The sequence below is a fragment of the Bison bison genome, unplaced genomic scaffold (genome assembly GCF_000754665.1).
Source record: "Bison bison bison isolate TAMUID 2011002044 unplaced genomic scaffold, Bison_UMD1.0 scf7180017862979, whole genome shotgun sequence".
NCBI lineage: Eukaryota > Metazoa > Chordata > Mammalia > Artiodactyla > Bovidae > Bison > Bison bison.
The window spans coordinates 1,352,338-1,372,563 of NW_011493551.1; the positions used below are offsets into that span (position 1 = coordinate 1,352,338).

At 36.9% G+C, this 20,226-nt stretch overlaps 1 protein-coding gene across 1 annotated transcript in view; it reads right to left on the reverse strand.

The window, feature by feature from the left end:
- The window catches only part of TM9SF3 (transmembrane 9 superfamily member 3), a 49,862-nt gene that overhangs the window by 8,351 nt on the left and 21,285 nt on the right, over nt 1-20,226 (reverse strand). The window contains exons 6-10 of the mRNA XM_010833036.1: nt 18,777-18,943; nt 13,864-13,958; nt 12,206-12,336; nt 3,415-3,554; nt 512-580 (exon numbers count right to left, since the gene is read on the reverse strand). Coding sequence (XP_010831338.1) covers nt 512-580; nt 3,415-3,554; nt 12,206-12,336; nt 13,864-13,958; nt 18,777-18,943 — 602 coding nt within the window. The remainder of the gene's footprint in view (nt 1-511; nt 581-3,414; nt 3,555-12,205; nt 12,337-13,863; nt 13,959-18,776; nt 18,944-20,226) is intronic.

The window sequence follows — 20,226 nt, forward strand, 5'->3', positions numbered from 1 at the left end:
TCAGATGCTTATATCTTTCCTTTTCTCCTTTGCTTTTCACTTCTCTTCTTTTCACAGCTATTTGTAAGGCCTCCCCAGACAGCCATTTTGCTTTTTTTGCATTTCTTTTTCATGGGGATGGTCTTGATCCCTGTCTCCTGTACAATGTCACGAAGCAATCATTAAAACAAAAAGGGTTTTTTTAACCTCTTTTCTTTTTCTTGTTCCCTTCTGCTTGTTAGTTACCTTATCTATTACCCATTCTTTCAACAGATATTTACAGAAGCGCTACACATATTAGAGAAACAGTGAGAATAGAATTAGTCTCTACCCTCAAGGAGATGAGTTTAGTGAGAAACATCAGTAGAGGGACAGTCATGACACACCATGACAGGTGCTTCACCAAAGCACCTACGAGGAGCGTCTAAGCAGGGCTCTGGGCGAGGGAAGGGGGAGCCACCCTAACTCCTATCTCTCCTGTATTTTATTACAATGAAATCTCTTGAAACATAAATACATTGCCAAAACTTACATTTCAATAAAGATTGAGCCAAAAGGTAAAATTCCTCCTAGGCAAACAATAACTGCAGGCTCCATGAACCTGGAAAATATTAAAATTAACAGTAAACTTCTAGTATGATTTCCACATTATATTAACTCTGATAACAGGAATCAGAATACTTGGTACTTAAAAATAATCTAAAGGACAGAAATAAGCCAGTAAAGAGAAAAACAAAAATTCAAAGAGGCACAATATTGAAAGGGGATTTCAAATTAGCCATAGTTAGAATTTTATAGTTAAAATTCTTTTGGGCATTAAAGCCCAAGATAAGAATTTCAGGAACAAAAATTCTTGCTACTGGCAGAACTCAAGAAAAGCTCTTTCTCCTCCTGATCTATACTTCCCAGTAACTTCTAAAAATTGTAGTCCTTTACTTACAGAAAGCCAATATAAGTTTTGAAACTGCCTCCCCCATCTGAAATAATGTTTCCCAAATTGCGGCCTTGCCAGTATCTTTGCTCACACTTTCCTTGGTTCAGTATTTCCTTTTCGCTTGAATTATACTATTCAAGTATTATGAGTTCTAAGTTATAAAAGGAATCACAGAATGACTCAAAAATAAAATTCAAACCTCATTCATTCACTCAACAAATATTTACTGATTGCAGTCAGTAATTCTCCAACCCTGAATGCCTTCCCTTGTCTCATATTTCTTTTCCTGCAAGTACTGGCTCAAGTGTTCTCCCTATAAAGCCCTTCCCAAGTCTCCCAGGCAGAGGTGCGTTCTTCCACTGCCTCCTGTACGTAACTCCAAGGCTGCACTTACCACACTATACTATACTAATTACTTATATAATTACTCACTAGATTATAAACTCTGGCAGGCAGAAGCTATTCATCTAGGTATTCCCAGTGCCTGGCACAGTCCACAGCACATAAAAGACAGCAAACTACCATTTCTGACAGGAACAAACTACAAAATTACGAAGAAAATGAGTTTGAGAGTTGAAAAAAAAAATTAAAGATCATTTATCCTGTCTCCTTTCCTTCTTTTATAAAAAGTCAAGATCCACAGAGGTTAAAAACAACTTGCCTGTCAGATCTAGGATATGGATTTCGGTTCCCATATAATGACATGTAGAAAATGAAGAGACACGTGAGCTTTTCCTACACCTAAATGTGACCCATGGTTAGCAAGGGTACAGGTTACTCCTTCCTCTCTTTCACCAGCCTAGTGACCCAGAGGAACTTTTGTGATTTCTGACTAGGCTTTTCCTTTAATCTTATCCTCCTCAGTAATGAGTGAAGGAAGATCAGGTTATCAATGGGCTTTAACAGGCTAATCTTGAATTTGAAGAAGATAAAACTGACTTTAAAACACAGACTACAGACGTTCTCATAAGCACTAATCTAAAAAAAAAGAGGAAAAAAAGAACATGTATAATTCCTAAGACTAGAACAGATCATTCTCCTTTAAACTATGGGGCTATTTTATCCAGCTTCCACTTCTACAAATGTCTACATACCTCCAGGTCTTCAAAAGACTGTATAAGTACTTGAAAATAAGTAATATTTATAATATAGCAAAATATCTATGAACAGAAGCATTTCAATATATATCCCCTATTATGAATATGTAGAGTCTACCATACAGCTGTTTAAACGAGATGGGAAATAAAAAAATATGCAGTAAGATTGTTCTATTTATGTCCAGAAGAATTAGTAAAATAAAGAATGCAGAATGGCATAAATCAGCACTAAACCATTCAATATACTAATTTAAAAGGGCAAAACATATACACAGTGAGTTCACATTTTATTCAAATTTGAATTACAAAAATTAGAAATATAAATATATTAGTGATATCTCATTTTATGTCCAAGGTTGAAAAAATATAAACCATCTCAAGTTAAAAATCCATCAAGAATCACTATTTCAAAGCTGACTAAATGAACTATAAACTATAAACTACTGCAGTAGAAGAATAGCTTTAGCTGTTAAACAGAAATACCTGTCACCTTTTGTCAGGATTAAACCTTGAATTATGGGAGATCCTCAAAAACACACTCTGTGCATAAAATGACAAACTGTATCTAAGAGATTACTATATTATCCCAGAAGTGAAGATAAAGAATGTAGGTCAGTAAATTATGTGCTCAGTCACATTCAGCTCTTTGTGGCCCTATGGATTGGAGGCTGCCAGGCTCCTCTGCCCATAGAATTTTCCAGGCAAGAATACTGAAGTGGGGTGCCATTTCCTACTCCAGGGGATCTTTCTGACCCAGGGATTGAACTGGCCTCTCGCATCTCTGGCATTGGCAGGCAGATTCTTTAACACTAGTGCCACCTGGGAAGCCCCAGTTCATCTCTCACCTGATTCAAAATATATATGGCTAAATGTGTGTCAATTTTGTTTTGAATAAAAAATGTGGAAAGGACACTGAAACTGTAAGCCAGGAGTTGGCAAACTTCTTCTGTAAAGGCTCAGATAATATTTCTTGTTCTACAGGTGATAATGGTTGGTGTCTGTCATAACTGTTTAACTCTGATGCTATAGTGGAAAAGCAATCACAGACAATATGGGAACAAACAAGCGTGGCTATATTCCAACAAAATTTTATTTATAAAAACAGATTTGGTTTATAGGCTGCAGTAATACAACAGCTGCTGCATTAGGTTCTATCCCCCTCTATGAAACAGTGTACTGACCAAAGCATTTGATTTCTCTGTGAATGGCACTAATATTCAAAAAGTAAAATAAAGATATCATTTATTACCACTCCTAACAATATAAGTTGAAGGAGAAAGAAAAAGACAAATGTTAAGTTTAAACTTATAAATACATGCCAATTCTAAAAGTTATGTATATGCAATAGCCTTAAGAATTTATATATTGTGAGAAGCAATTAAAAAAATTTAACATTCTCTTTACCATTTTTTCTCCGGTATGGGACGAGGCACAGCATTGACACGACAAGGGAAGTTGGGCTGACCTGATAGATTTCGGCCAAGTATTGTACCAACAAGATTTAGAGGAAGGATGACAAAAAAACAGATGCAACAAACAGCCACCTGTAAATTAAATTAAGATGTGTGTGATTACTCAGAGAACAATAATATTAACAAAAACAAAAAGGATAGAAAAATTTAAATGCAATTTGATTATAAAAGAAAATGTTTAAATTCAAAATGGGTTAAAATTGTGCAGAATACATACTAATAGCAATAGGAAAAGAATGTGCTTTAAAATATTAGAATTAAACTAAATACAAGTTAAACCATATTTCCTATCAACTGTGGTTCCTGTTATTTCCTGTTCTTTCACACTGCCCCTGCCACAGTCCTTTTTTCTCTCAGTTTCAGCTGTCATGATTTTATCATATCCTTTATCTTTTATCATTATAACCAACTTATTTACTTGCCTGCACTTCACTGAGCTCCTAATAAGCTCAAGGACCTTTACAAGTGTTATTTTCCTACTTCCCAGGTGAAGAAAATGAGACAAAGAGGCTACATGACTTCCCTTGATCACACAGTTTAGTAGGCAGCCAAACTAAGATTTCAATTCAGACCTCCTGTCTCATTCTGTCTGCTCGTTTCTATTCTACAGTGCCTTAGGATCTTACAAATAAGAGAACATCACTATTTGTGCATATAGTATATTACTAAAATGAGTATTTCTCTGCCTATTAGTAATCCAAAGTCTAACATTACAGGGGAGACCATACAGAGATTCTAGAACCAAAGTTAAGGAAGCATTTATTTTTGTGATTTTTTTCTTTTTTATATAAACTTGTATTCTTACGAAGACACACTCAAGTTCCTTCCAGCCAGCATGTAAATTAGGATTAGTTCACTCTGAACTTCTGGAACTGAAACAGAACTGAATCACCTCTAGTATCTCTCAAATATATATTTTGGGGTTCTAATAAATAAAAAGTAAAAGTGAGAGAAAAGCTGAATGGAAATTGTGAAGAAAATTGTGAGAGAAATGAAGAGGTGTGGGGTAGAAAATCCACAGTGATGACATGAGAAGGAAAGAATCTACCTGGAAGCAACATTACTGAAAACTCCACATCTTCATTATATCCTGATGTGTGCTTGCATGTATTCAAACAAACCAAAGAGTATCAACATTTTCCTTTCAGGTAGTGCTTAGTCGCTCAAGTCGTGTCCAATTCTTTGTGACTCCAGGGACTGTAGCCCACCAAACCCCTCTGTCCATGGGGATTCTCCAGGCAAGAACACTGGAGCGGGTTGCCATGTCCTCCTCCAGAGAATCTTCCCAACCCAGGGATCAAACCCAGGTCTCCTGCATTGCAGGCGGACTCTACCATCTGAGCCACCAGGGAAGCCCAGCAAAACTTGTATAAAAGTAGGAGAGTTAAGAGTTCTGACATTCCATTTTAAAGCTCAGACTTAGAAACTCAAATCAGTGGTATCTCCGTATAGACCTGTTAATAATATGCATTTTTGCTTATATGAATAATAAGAAAAGGTGAAACATAAAAAAAGGCAGATGTTTTAAAGATATTTTAAATACTAGGATATATTGTGAATTATACATATCCCATATTTAGGGGTTGAATTCTGTCTCAATTTTTGTTGTTTTTTAAATTATTATTTTGCTACCATTAAATATATAAAATTCATAAATATTAAAACACTGTAATAGAGACCTACATATTTTCCCTAATTTACCAGAACTCTAATTTCAAACAAGGCCTGAAGAGAAGTTGTTGAGAAAACACTCATATGTGGGATGACATGGTCTGGCAAAGCAGTTTCCTCTGTCCCACAGAGCCCTCAAGTCCTGCTGAAAAAGCTTTAGTTAGGAACTCCACAAGCACTTGATTTGAATATCCTTTTGAAAACAGCTTTTTAAAAAAATTATTTTTAACTGTAAAAAAAAAATAAGGCAAGAGGAAGGTCAGGAGGGAGGAGACAGATGTACACCTATGGCTGAGTAATAGTTGATGCATGGCAGAAACCAACACAGTGTTGTAAAGCGATTATCCATCAATTAAAAATAAATTATAAAAATAAAATAAAAATAAAGAACAACAACAACAAAATGCTGCTACTGCTGCTGCTAAGTCGCTTCAGTCGTGTCCGACTCTGTGCAACCCCATAGACGGCAGCCTACCAGGCTCCCCCGTCCCTGGGATTCTCCAGGCAAGAACACTGGAGTGGGTTGCCATTTCCTTCTCCAATGAGTGAAAGTGAAAAGTCAAAGTGAAGTCGCTCAGTCGTGTCTGACTCTAGCAACCCCATGGACTGCAGCCTACCAGGCTCCTCCCCCCAAGGGGTTTTCCAGGCAAGAGTACTGGAGTGGGGTGCCACTGCCTTCTCCGAACAACTAAATAAACAGACTCAAATTCATTTTATACCAAATATTAATACCTGGATACCACAATCAGGTTAACTCATTTCACGCAAACTTCAGAATAAAGTTTCTTCTGCTATCTCTGTATATATACATCTTTGGACTCCTAGTAAATGTATCACTGATTAGGAAGGCCTACACTGGTCTTTTGTTCTTCCTTCCCATACCCCACTCCCAGCCAATTCTGGCCTGCACATATTTGCTCATTAAAAGCTTTATAAGCAAATGCACTACAGTACATGCATGTCATACGCAATTAGGTGGCAGGTGAAGTGAAGGCATACCTTGCCTGTGTGCTCAGTCAAAGCATTAACAACAGTCAATAAAGGAACCTATAAACAGTCTCAAGACATTATCAACTGTTTATATTTGTTTAATTCCCCCTCCCCCTTTTCCTGACTTTAATACATGGTAAAAATGCGAGCAGTATGTTGGAAACTATTAGTGACTAAACTGTAAAACCAATTTCCTGCTCCTTTATGTCCTAGTTCTGGATGAGTTTACTTGAAGAAATACTCTGAGACTGCAAGGCGAGCTGTTAAAAAAAAAAGAGTCACAGGGAACTAAATCATCTGTGAAGTCAGAATTTTTCTCAGTACTGATACTCAACCAAATAAACTGGTTACTAAAGAAGAATGTTATCTTACCCCTTGATATTAGGTCTGCATTCATCACAATTTTCTTGGCTTCATTAAACTTAAAATGTTAAGTACTGAATTAGCAAAATTTATTTATATTAATAGAATCATGCTTATTATCTGCTTTCTTTCTTGGGCTTCTGCATTAAGCTTTCATTTAACTTGAAATTTAGCAACTAAGAGTTAAAAAATTATTAGCCTAAAATACTGGTGAAAACCCTGGAACTCAAACTAATATAGGGCCTTCCCTTAGAGCTTCTTGCCTTTGTTCATGGATCAATGTAAAGTGAAAACAGGGAGTAGGAAAGGAAGGACTCACTCCAGGTTGAGGGCGTCCCCTAGCGACAAGAAGAACAAGTTAGAAACAAAAACTGCGTACTCCTTAATATCCCGAAGATGTACCAACTGCTCAAGTATTCTCAATCTCAGTCACAAGTCAAGATTGTGAATATTATTTTATCTTTGTCTCCAAACTGGCCTTTTAAGGAAATCTGTGGTGTGAGTGAAATGGAAAGGGAAAAGGCAGGCTAAAATGTGCTATTTTGGAATGCTAAAGGATATAGATTTCACTGTCTGAGGATGAAAGACAGTAATTGCTTACAGGTGGGGTGATTCTCAGGCTTCCCGGGTTGTGCCAGTGATTAAAAAACCCTCCTGCCAATGCAGGAGACATAAGAGACTGAGGTTCAATCCCTGGGTTGGGAAGATCCCTTGGGGGAGGGCACAGCAACCCACTCCAGTATTGCCTGGAACATCCCATGGACAGAGGAGCCTAGTGGGCTACAGTTCATGGGGTTGCAGAGTTGGACACAACTGAATCAACTTAGCACAAGGTGATTCTCAGAAAATACATCATCTTCTCAGTCATTATGTTTAGGTATTTCCTTGACATGTGCTCAGAGCAGACAATTTTTATCACTCCTTTTCTACTTATACATTTTATACCTTTATACGTATATAAAAATTAGCTTCAATTTAAGCATGCTGACAATAATCAACCTAATAAACAGGACACTGCCAACTCAAACACAAATACTTATAAGAAGCCTATCTTATAGATATTTTCAACACTTCTCATTCTGATTCCTGACAACTTCAATACTATGATAGAAGAAAACACTAGATTTGAAGTTAAGAACTTATTCTACCAGGCTGGCCAAAAAGTTTGAGCTTTTCTGTAAGCTGGTATGGAAAAATCTGAATGAATTTTTTGGCCAATCCAATATAAAGCTAGTAATATCCTGATACCAAACCATTAAAAAAAGACATAAGAAAACTGCAGATCAATATTTCTCATAAACATAGATGCAAAACAACAAAAAGAACAAATTTTAGCAAATTAAATCAAGCTATATATAAAATGGATAACACATCATAACAAATTGAGGTTTATCAATGGAATTCCAGATTGGTTTAAGATTCAAAAATCAATCAATGCAATCCACCATATTATCAGACTAAAAAAAGAAAAATCATAGATCATCTCAAAAGGTGCAGAAAAAAACTGTTGCAAGAGACAACCTCCCTTCACAATAAAACAAACTCAGAAAATCAGGAATAGAGGGAAACTTCATCAATGTGATGAAGGACATGTATGAAAAAACTAGAGGTAACATTTCTTGATGGCATAAGGCTGAATACCTTGCCCCGAAGACTGGGAACAAGATAAAGAGTCTGCTCTCACCTCTTCTGTTCAACACTGTGCTGGAGGTTCTAGCCAGTACAATAAGGCAAGAAAAAGAAAAGAACTAGAGGTTCTAACCAGTGCAGTGAGGCAATAAAAGGTATACAGATTAGAAAAGCAGAAGTAAAACTGTTTATTCTTAGACAACACAACAATATATGCAAAAAATCTCTGGGAATCTACAAAAAAGAAATGAGAACTAATAAGTGAGTTTAACCAAGTTGCAGGATGCAAAGCCAATATGCATAAATCAACTGTTTTTCTATACACTAGCAAAAAGCAACCAAAATTTTTAATTTAAGAAATACCATTTACAAATAAAATAAAAAAATATGAAATACTTAGGAGTAATTTCAATAAAAGCTGTACAAAACCAGAACATTAAAATCTACAAAACATTACAAAGAAAAAGATGTCTAAATAAGTCAAGAGATATACCATGTTCATTAGTCAAGACTCAATGTCGTTGAGATGTGAATTCTTTCCAAGTTTATCCACAGATTTAATGGAATTCTAATCAGGTTTTTCTGTACAATTTGACAAACCAATTCTAAACTTTACAGGGAAATGCAAAGAACCTAAAAACTCCAAAACAACTTTGAAAAAGAATTGATTTCAAGACTTATTGTAAAGCTACAATAATCAACACAGTATGATATTGGAAAAGCAAACAAACAAACCCAAATCAATCAATGCAACAGCAAAGTAGAAAAGAAAGTCCAGAAATAGATCCACACAGATATACGGTCAATTGATTGTACTCTTCTCATAACCTTTGAGAGATCACAAAATAGCACCCATCCATTAATCTTCGTCTCCATTCTTTCCTCACTGTGTTAATTTCTGATTATACATCATGAATTTCATTTCTGAGACCCTTGAATTCTCATGACATTTTCCCAGTTATGGTAAAATATTTGGATCATGAGAGAGCATTTCCCTAAATATTTGTGAAATCTTTTTCCTAAAACCTAGGGCACATTTCTGGTATTTCCTCTCCCAAGATAAAACAAACCTTAAAATGATAAACATGGCTCATGACCTGTTACTTCTCCATCAACTATTCTACCTACCGAGAGACAAAATCATGAAGTATGATAAGTCACGAATCTATCAGTGCATTCTGAAGTGAATGATATTTAGATTGAAAGGTTATCAGTTTCTATGCTACTTTGTCTCCATGAGTTTAAAACTGCAATTTGGTTCTCTGTCCTTTGAAAACCTCCAACACCACCAAGAATCTAAGATTTACAACCCAGAAAAGACCTGATGCCTAAAACATTTTTTCAGAATACCCTGGCAAACCTTTCCTCATTCCCAAGAAACCCTCACAGAACCAAAAACTCTGGGTATGGCACTTAAATCATTTTTTAACAAATTCCAAAGGAAAAAGGTTTTACTTTACCAGATTCAATTTAATTTGAAGTACACTCTCTCCAACTCTCTGTAGTACCTTGGCCAGAATAAGCCAACTTCAGGAACAGGTATGTTCATCTCTGAACCATCTTCGACCCCAAATTTCATTTAAATGCTCTCTTATAGAGTTTTGTAATATTCTCTAGGAATCATGCCTTAAGACGAGACGCTAGACATTAGCTTAGATTACCGCTACCACCCTCTATTTATGTTTCTTTTACCTTTAATAAGCTGCTAAGATTGACAAGTACTCAACAAGTTTAATCTGGCATGGATTTAATGGCTTCTACATACAGGTACATACGATCAGAGAATCTGGGGTCCAGAGACAAACTTCTCCCACTTTCAATGTTATCTTGGGCTAGTCCTGGGGACAACAGAAGTATTCTGACAAAAATCCAGACTCCAACTGGACAAATCCCCATTGTTCTGGTGCCTCTACAGGGCAACACAGAAGCTGAAGTCATTCTTACTAAGAATGAATTAAGCCCTCAATTGTGGACTCTCTGAGAAAACAGAACTGGAGTGAAGATTACCCAGAGAAAGGGCTCAACAGCCACGAGATCAAAGGAAGGGGACAGAATAAGCCTGGGGAAGAGTATACAGGAGTATTTGAAGACTCTGATTTTAAATGAGGGTAATAAAGTCGGGGATCCAGTTTATCAGACATTTGGGACTTGGGAACTTTACAGCTAACAGATCCACCCTCAGATGCTGAGAACTAGAATCAGGTAAACACTAGAGATTGAGTTTAAAGTAGGACAGATAAACTGGCATAGGATGAAGCCCTGGGCACTGAAATTTTTAAACTTCCAAGTGATTCTATGTGTATCCAAGGTTGGGGACCATGGAGTTTATGAGAATAATATAACCATTTCCTTCATATTGTCAACAAGTCAAATAACTTAAAATACAAATTTAAGTAGTTAACACTTAAGGGACAACTAGGTCAAATATCTCAATTCTTACATTTCATGTTCTAAACAAATTCTGATACTCTTAAAAGGAATAAAAAATTTTAGACCAAACACCTGATTACAACCTCAAAGGAGTATTCCTTCATTACAAAGACCAGGACATTAAGACCAGGACATTGTAGGAGGATGCTAAGCACCAACAGTCAGTCTTTTATATAATAAAGATCAATTTTATAGATCATCTCTTGCTCAGCATAGAGTCTGATACTATATTTGAGTAATCAGTAATTATTAAAGTATCTAAAGGTAAATTACATTGAACATTAACATTTAAAACCCCATCTACAGAGTGGCAAAATTTATAATTTTTGTGAAACAAAGCAACTTTGAAATAACATTTTTACCATAACAAATTAAAAACTTTACAGTAAAAATTATAATGGAATCTGAATTTTAGTTTTTAAAGCACTATGATAGTAATTCATTTGGCAGATCACCTCTAAGTAACTTGACTCTATATAATTTCTGATGGCCTAGAACTACTATAAAGCAAATTATTTTCCAGTTCTCAATGTTACTAATTCTTTTACCCTTTCCTAACCATTATCAGTATCCATGGCTTGCAAAAACAAAATATAAACCAAAAAAAGCTTCCAATTTTGAAGCAATCTGCAAAATATTCCTAAATAAAAATTATTAAAGATTTAATAAAAACACATATGCAAGGTATCTCTGAAAAACTTTGACTGTAAAACAACCAATCATTTGGACTTTTCTCAGACCATTCAATAACTCCCATATGATAGAAAGAAACCCAAAACAAGGTTAAAATTCAGACAGAGATATGGGTTCCAGTTGCAGTTCTGCCATTAAATCTATATGACGTTAAACCTTATATGACCTCTCTGAAAAACAGTAACCACCTTGCAACTTACATGTGTGTGTGTATGTGTGTGTGCATGTCTGCACAAGTGTACACCAAGACTAAAGTCTACTCTAGGCCTAAAATTCTGTTTCTAGTAAAATGATAACAACTGGAAGAATCAAAAGACTGTGAGTTACCTCTATAAAGCACCAGTATTCCTGTGCATTAGTTTTAATATATTTAAAAATTTTACAACATTTCAAACTCTGTGATAACATGTAAGATATAAAATAGGATTTTAATATTTATAGCATGTAAGTTATCAATATTAATATAAATGCTTTTGTGAAGTTCTAAAAATAGTAGTTACCAAAAAAAAAAAAGTTAGAGGCAGTCTTCACTTCACTGCACTCAACGATCACCTTAACACACCCCGGTTTCTTGTGTGTCATCATCCTTCCTCTGCAACATACTCACCAGTTTCCCTCATTTCTAATAAACAGTGTTCTCTTTTGTCTTACTTTAAGTTGACCTTCCACTTCATTGGTTGACAAAATCAAGAAAAAATTTTCTTTACCTAACTTTTCAGGACTGAGTGGGGACTGGCCGCAAATAGTAAAAGGCAGCTATTATACTTAAGGTACCTCCTAGTCTAGAGGTACCCTGGAGAGACAGTAGACCTCATATTACAATGCTTATCAGTCAGTCAGTCAGTTCAGCTGTGTCCGACTCTTTGCGACCCCAGGGACTGCATGCCAGGCCTCCCTGTCCATCACCAATATACTCTCAGTTTAAAAGTAAGATTCGAGCAACTCACCATTGTTCCAAAAGGAATGGCTCTTGAAGCATGGTAATAAATGGCTATGAAATTGATGAAGAAGGCAGTGCCACACACCATAGCGGGGATAAGGAATGCACCAATGAACATCTGCTTTATCCATCTCCTTCCTGAAAGAAAGGGGAAACTGTAACAATCAGAGAAGCCAGGTAGACAGACATACATCAGTGTTTGAAAGGTGGCTATTTCTCTTATTAAGTTCCAACTCTTTTCTAGCACTCTCTTTTCCTACACTTTCAATGTAGGACATGGACATGATCAGATCTCCTTAAGACACTGTCAATCAGAAAAGAACTTTTCGGTTACTCTCGGTAAGATCTGATACTCCTACGCTTAAGTCTGAACTCTGCCAACTTTCAAGAACAAGTGTAGTAAAGTTAAGTTTGGTTGGGTGTTCTTCACTTGCAATCAGACTAAAAGCGCGTTTATGTTCAATTTCCTGTTTTGAGTAACCTGTTCCTGCTGTGGAGACTATTCTAGAGACCATAAACTGTACAGCTCTTAGCCTAACTAGTTTTCAGATCAAACTCAAAGCAGGCATTACCTCAGGCATCCTTACTTCCTCAGGATGATAGACCTGTGTGCTAAGACTCATTTCCCATATCCAGAGGGAGAACAGAGAAACTGAACAGCTAACTAAAACAGTCAGGAATCTGCAATGATACTCCTTCAGGCAATCCAAAGGATTATCTGTTTACAGTACAGAGCACATTAAGTCGACAGGACCAATTTTTTTTAAAGCCATGGTAAATCAGGATATCCTGGGGGAATTTTAAATGATCCTATGCTCTGAGCTCCTCTAGCCTATATGTCTAGCCTACTAAAAGAAGGGCAGGATCCTCTAATGCTGACACTGCTTAGGAAGGGCTGGGAAAATCACATTAGGAAGTCTCTATTCTGAGGAATATAATTTTAACATCTTTCAACAAACTTTCATTCATAAACTGAAATATGCAAATCTACTACTTTTATCACTTTTCTGACCCCAACCAATTATAGGAAAAACAAAGGAACTTAAAGACCTTAAATGCCATCACAGAAAGAAACACCACGAGGCAGAAACCTCACATCATACATGAACACCCATCACTTTCAGGTCACAACAGTAAAGAAGCAAGGGGGTATTTCAGATGAAGCTCCCTTAGCAAAAGATTGTGACAGAAAATCTTTCTACAGGATCCTTTGATAAGTATTTAAGGGTCAACAGAAATAAATAGCTTTCCTTCCTATTAGCCTTCCACTGCCCAGACATATATCCATAAACCATGAAACATGCCTTTATGGTCAGCTGTAAAGCTATAGAGTCTATGAGGAAGCCTCCCGTGGAGCACTGCTAGGGAACTAGACACCTCAAAGCAAAATAATAACTTAAATACATTCTCTCCCACAGCTTCCTTAGGCCTAACTTCACAGTGGACAATGGAGATAATCTACTAATTATTCATAATTTTAGGAAATAAAATGTAAGGATTCCATAAAAAGTAGATGAGAACATGTAACAGGTTTGGTGGAGATTATGTGAAACTGGATAACAAATGGCTTTATAACGGCTATCCTGCCCATTGTAAACTCCATATACCTCACAGTGAAATATTAGCATCTGTAATTAAAAACACAAACAGTAACTCAGAAATTACCTCCTTGTCTAGCATACAGACTTCCTCCAAAATAACCATTCACTGGAGATGTAGCAGCATAGACAAATATGGCTGTACTGAGCATTGACCCCCTCCTAAAAAGGCAAAACAACATATATGATAAACTAAAACCAATGATTTAAAGAAAATATCATACAGTCTATCACATTAGCATCAGTTTAATACCAAAGACAAATTTAGCAGTAACAGAAAAAATGTATTCCTGGATTTCAGCGGACCTCAAAAGGTTGCCCAGTGAATGAATTTCTAGCTAAAATTGCATGTAAATGGTAACAGACTGATCCTACTTTTTTTAAATTTGAAGTTAAATTTCATAATATTCCTAACAAACATTTCACATTTCTTTGGCAAACATACTAGAAGCTGGCACTAAAACTGTTTCACAACCTTGTGAACCAATCACATCACATGGCAAAGAATATTCATCTGTTAAGAAAATTAATTAGAATATTTCTCTTTATAGTTTAACTGCTTAAGAGTCTTGCCTGCTGACAGAAATAAAAGGGAAGTACTGTAACCTATATGACTACTATTACTTTAAATGGTATAGTACTGAGACTTCTATGTAGTTTCCCTTATACTGTTAAAATTGTTTTGATCAATAATTTCTAACCTCTTCTTCCAGTAATGCTATCTAGGCAATACAGATCAACTCTCCTATTGAACAAAACTGGACAAAAATATGTTAAATACCTAATAGCAAAGAGAAATATTAAAACAATAAAATGACAGCATCATCTGCCATAATACAGACATGTACTTAACTAAAAATAAAGACCATTTCTGAAACTCACCACAACTAGGAAGGTAAAAATCTGTAGACAGAACATATAGCCTTGTTAATTTGAGTTAAAGAATAATCTTTTAAACACAACTTACAAGAATATCACACTAATGTGTGCTCTGGAAGGATATACAACTTTCAAAAATTAACCATCTTCTGGATAATAATTATTACATTCCATTGTCCGTCTACGTAGACTTACAAAGGCATCACACAGTCTTGAAACATGTACCACTCTTCTGCTCAAACACTTAAGCTCAATTTCTTAAAGTAATGTGTACATTAAAACACTATATAATATTCAATTACATAAATATACAGCTAAAGAGAAACGTGGCAGCAATATGTTTGTTTCCCATGTTTAAAAGATTGTGAGTCCCTCAAAGTTAATCAGTTTGAAAAGCCAAATTTGTTTTTTCAAGAATATAATTAAACACTGCAAGTACTTTTTTTTCCAGGCTATCATTAAAAAATTGATCATTTTGCTTATTACCGGGTGTGTGGATACTGACACAGACGATGACAGAGTTCAGGCTGCTGTCATGCGACTAAGGGTCCAAAATGACTAGAGAGTTAAATTTGCAGCCCCCAGAGACATTTCCACTAAGTGGAACTGTGAGAATAAGTTACAGTTTTAAAAATCAGATATACCCTTGCATCTCTTTCTTCAAAAACATCTTATGGGCATTTTCCACCCAAAATAGACCACTTCCATCTACAATGAAGAAATCTACTGAAGGAGAGAACCATCCTTGCTTATCTCTCTAAGACTGGGGGTGGGGGGAGAGAGGGTGATATCTAAGTAGCTGCCTTACCTACACTTGCCATCCCACCACTGCAGAGCATTTTACCAGACTTACTCATACCTTCTTAAACACCATGCTTTTTCCAGGGTTAATATCACACTAATTGGCACATCCACATTGATGCTGATCTTCTATCTATCTAAGTATTTTCTTCTTCCCTGATTGCCATGATCATCATTGAACAAAGTAATTTTCTCAGGTTATACATTTATCTGCTTTTTAACCTCTAGAATCCTTGAGATATCTACTCCTGGAGTGAGTCTTACAAATTTTTACATGCAAGTTTTTTCATTTTCTCATCACTATGCATTTTTATTATCTCTATCTTCATATCTAGGGCACTGAAAGTTAAGAGACAAGTTCTGGAGTCAGAGTGAAAGCGGTGAGTGTCAGTTGCTCAGTCGTGTCTGACTATTAGCAAGCCCATGGACTGTAGTCCGCCAGGCTCCTCTGTCCATAGGATTTTCCAGACAGGAATATTGGAGTGGGTTGCCATTTCCTTCTTCAGGGGATCTTCCTGACCAAGGGATTGAACCTCAGTCTCCCACACTGCAGGCAGACTTTTTACCATCTAAGCTATCAGGGAAGAGTGTCGAGGTTCAGATCTCATCTTACTAACACACCTTACTAATAGCTGTGTTATCTTACTCAAATTACTCAACCTCCCTGAGCTTCACCTTTCTCATCTGTGGGCTGAAGATAATAGTCCCTTCACAGGGCTGATGTGAGGAATAAATGAGCTAATGAGCATAAAGCTACTAACATGGAACCTCAGTAAGGTTAGTCACTTTGATCTCATAATAATATTCATAGGTGTAGTACTTATCATGTAAGTCATTAAGTATGTTCACTTCAAATGGTAGAAAAACCACTGATAACAATGACAGGCTTAAATAATAAAATTCATGCTGCTGCTGCTAAGTCGCTTCAGTCGTGTCTGACTCTGTGCAACCCCATAGATGGCAGCCCACTAGGCTCCCCCGTCCCTGGGATTCTCCAGGCAAGAACACTGGACTGGGTTGCCATTTCCTTCTCCAATGCACGAAAGTAAAAAGTGACAGTGAAGTTGCTCAGTCGTGTCCGACTCTTAGCAACCTCATGGACTGCACCCTACTAGCCTGCTAATAAGCATCTATTAGGTGCGGTTTCTTATTTCTAAAAGCTGAAGGTCTATAAGCAGAACAGCTTCAGCATTAAAAAATGAACTGCCAACACTGAAACATTAACATTTGAGAAAGAACAAAGCGAAAATTTGGATTCTAGGAGAGGCTGCACGTGTGTGTGCTAAGTCACTTCAGTCATGTCTGACTCTGTGCGACCCTATGGACTGCAGCCTGCGGGCTCCTCTGTCCATGGGATTCTCCAGGCAAGAGTACTGGAGTGGGTTGTCACTTCCTCCTCCAGGAGATCTTCCCAACCCAGGGATCAAACCTGTGTCTCATGTCTACCTACACTGGCAGGCAAGTTCTTTACCACTAGCACCATCTGGGAAACCCCTAGCAGAGGTTCAGTTCAGTTCAGTTCAGTCGCTCAGTCATGTCTGACTCTTTGTGACCCCATGAATTGCAGCACGCCAGGCCTCCCTGTCTATCACCAACTCCCGGAGTTCAACCAGACTCACGTCCATCGAGTCAGTGATGCCATCCAGCCATCTCATCCTCTGTTGTCCCCTTCTCCTCCTGCCCCCAATCCCTCCCAGCATCAGAGTCTTTTCCAATGAGTCAACTCTTCACATGAGGTGGCCAAAGTACTGGAGTTCAGCTTCAGCATCATTCCTTCCAAAGAAATCCCAGGGCTGATCTCCTTTAGAACGGACTGGTTGGATCTCCTTGCAGTCCAAGGGGCTCTCAAGAGTCTTCTCCAACACCACAGTTCAAAAGCATCAATTCTTCGGCGCTCAGCCTTCTTCACAGTTCAACTCTCACATCCATACATGCCCACTACTAAATTCTAACACTGTGACTATATAGTCAGCGTCAATTCCATAGTGATGAATTTAATCCAGTATTTAATGTGAAGGATGATGTAGTCTCATGTAGGAAGGGGCTTCACAGGTGGCACTAGTGATAAAGAATCTGCCTACCAGTGTAGCTTTTCTTGAATTTGAGATTTAATTTACTTGAAATATATTATATCCTAAAATTAGAACTACCTACAAAACACTGAAGTTTAGCTTTTGGCCATTTTAAGGTTTATGTGGTAACTGAAGTACAAAGGTTATATTAAAGAAATATAACAAACTACAGAGAAATACCTTTGTCAATTAATACATCATTCATTTCAGTTCAATAAGTACTGACTGAGAAACCTGAATACGCAAAGTTCTTCAGGTACTCAGGGAATGCAAAGATAAGACTCTCTACTCTCAAAGAACTTACTGTCCAGTGCAAGAAATAATTTACAGTTAAACATTTAATATGTAACGCAAGAGCCGTGCGTTCAGCAACAATTTGTCACTTGTCCACCAAGTGCCAGGCATTTCTAAGCAAGCACCATCAGGAACTGAAATAGGGGTATGAGATGTAACAGGAGACAAGTGTCGTTCATAGGGCGGCATCTACACCCAGGCTCAGAGTGTTTTTGCTTTGTTGAGGTCATGGCTCTCTGAGCACAAGGTTATAGGACTACTCAATAAAGACTTAAGATCTCCATGAATGTACTACTTTTTCTTAGGATCCAAAGGCCTCACATTAAAGATTTCTTGCAACTGGTTTTGTCTTCAAAGAAACAGTGTACCAGAAACCATGTAAAGACAGAATAAAGGAAAAACCATGCAATTATTTTTCTAACCTCGTGTGCTTTTTCCACCACTCTTTTTAGTGTTATTTATAATGCTTTCTTCTATTCTGTAGAGCTCCATGTTTTGGAGGCAAATATGAAGTACTAACTCAGTAAATGGGTAATCCTTGTGTGCTTCTTAGGAAGACCTAATTGGACTTCAGCTTTCATAAAAGTGTCTACTCAATTTGTCAAAGAACTCTTGATTTGTAATTCTGCTCATACCTCTAATGAAAACCAATCTTTATAACCAAGCAAAGTGTTCAATAAGGTTAGTAATTTTAGATGATAACAGGAAAGTATATTTATTATAGCTACAGAATACTGTTCATTATTTGTTTACAATAATGGAACTTATGCTTTTTAAATTCTAAGATAATTAGAATCAGCATGGCACTTATGCTTTTTAAATTCTAAGATAACTAGAATCAGCAGATATTTAATATGATTGACTTAAAGGTTCAATTACTAAAACTATTCAAGAACAATGAAAAATTAATAAAGTTATAAACATATGAACTTACTCTGTATACAAATCTTCTATCATTGCAACAATAATAACAATGAGAGATACAGCAAATATCTGACATCCAGAACCAATGAGAGAGGAAAATATCAGTGGGTGACTTGATGGTCTAAATACATCTCCGTGCACCTGCTTCCATCCATACTCATCTCCAAGGTCTCTATCCTATACATATATACGTGTTGAGAGAAAAGAAAATAATCCAGAGTGAAATTAAAATACATAAAATAACTTAAAAAATTACAACTACAGTTGTAAGTTCCCTCCCTACAAACTTAGAGCTGTTAAAAGTTTCAAAATATCAAGAAAAGACATTTCAAATTTAAAATAATTTCTGCCTTTATAACTTATTATGTTATAAAGTGTGATATTACTGAAACTCAGAAAGGTGGCTCCTGGTTGTACTCAGAAAATCTCAAAGAATGGAAAAAGAAAAGGTCTAGGAGCAAAAAGAAATGGTAACACAGGGAGAAAAGCCCAGAGGCTCTTTGAACATTACCTACAGATGCTATTCTTGACATTACATCATGACTATGGCTCACATATGACCAGGGCCCAGGTGGAGAGCAAAAGAGAAAATTAAAACCAGTACTAGATGCCCTAGCAATGCAGAAATGCCCCTTATAGCCTGGAGCCTAAGAAAATACATGGGGAATATATCGAATAGTTAAATATTATTTAACTGTCTATCAGTCAGTTCAGTCGCTCAGTCATGTCCTACTCCTTGCAACCCCATGGATGGCAGCATGCCAGGCTTCCCTGTCCATCACCAACTCCCACAGTTTGCTCAAACTCATCTCCATTGAGTCAGTGATGCCATTCAACTATCTCATCCTGTCGTCCCCTTCTCCTTCTGCCTTCAATCTTTCCCAGCATCAGGGTCTTTTCCAATGAGTCAGTTTTTCACATCAGGTGGCCAAATTACTGAAGTTTCAGCTTCAGCATCAGTCCTTCCAGTGAATATTCAGGACTCATTTCCTTTAGGATGGACTGGTTGGATCTCCTTGCAGTCCAAGGGACTCTCAAGAGTCTTCTCCAACACCACAGTTAAAAGCATCAATTTTCTGGCGCTCAGCTTTCTTTATGGTCCAACTCTCATACCCATACATGACTACTGGAAAAACCATAGCTTTGACTAGACGGACCTTTGTTGGCAGAGTAATGTCTCTGCTTTTTAATATGCTGTCTATAGTGCTTTTTTAAACAAAACATTCAATTATGCCTTTTCAACCTGAGTAAGCAAATATCTAAAACAGAGTTTCTTAAGAAATATCAATCAGTCCCTCAAGATAATCTTTGGGTTTCTTTTGGTGGTGGCAGGGGAGGGGGAGTGGTCTGGGTCAGCTATATTTGAGAGGCAGCAAATATTTCATGTTTTCATACTGTTCTTGGGGTTCTCAAGGCAAGAATACTGCAGTGGTTTGCCATTCCCTTCTTCAGTGGACCAT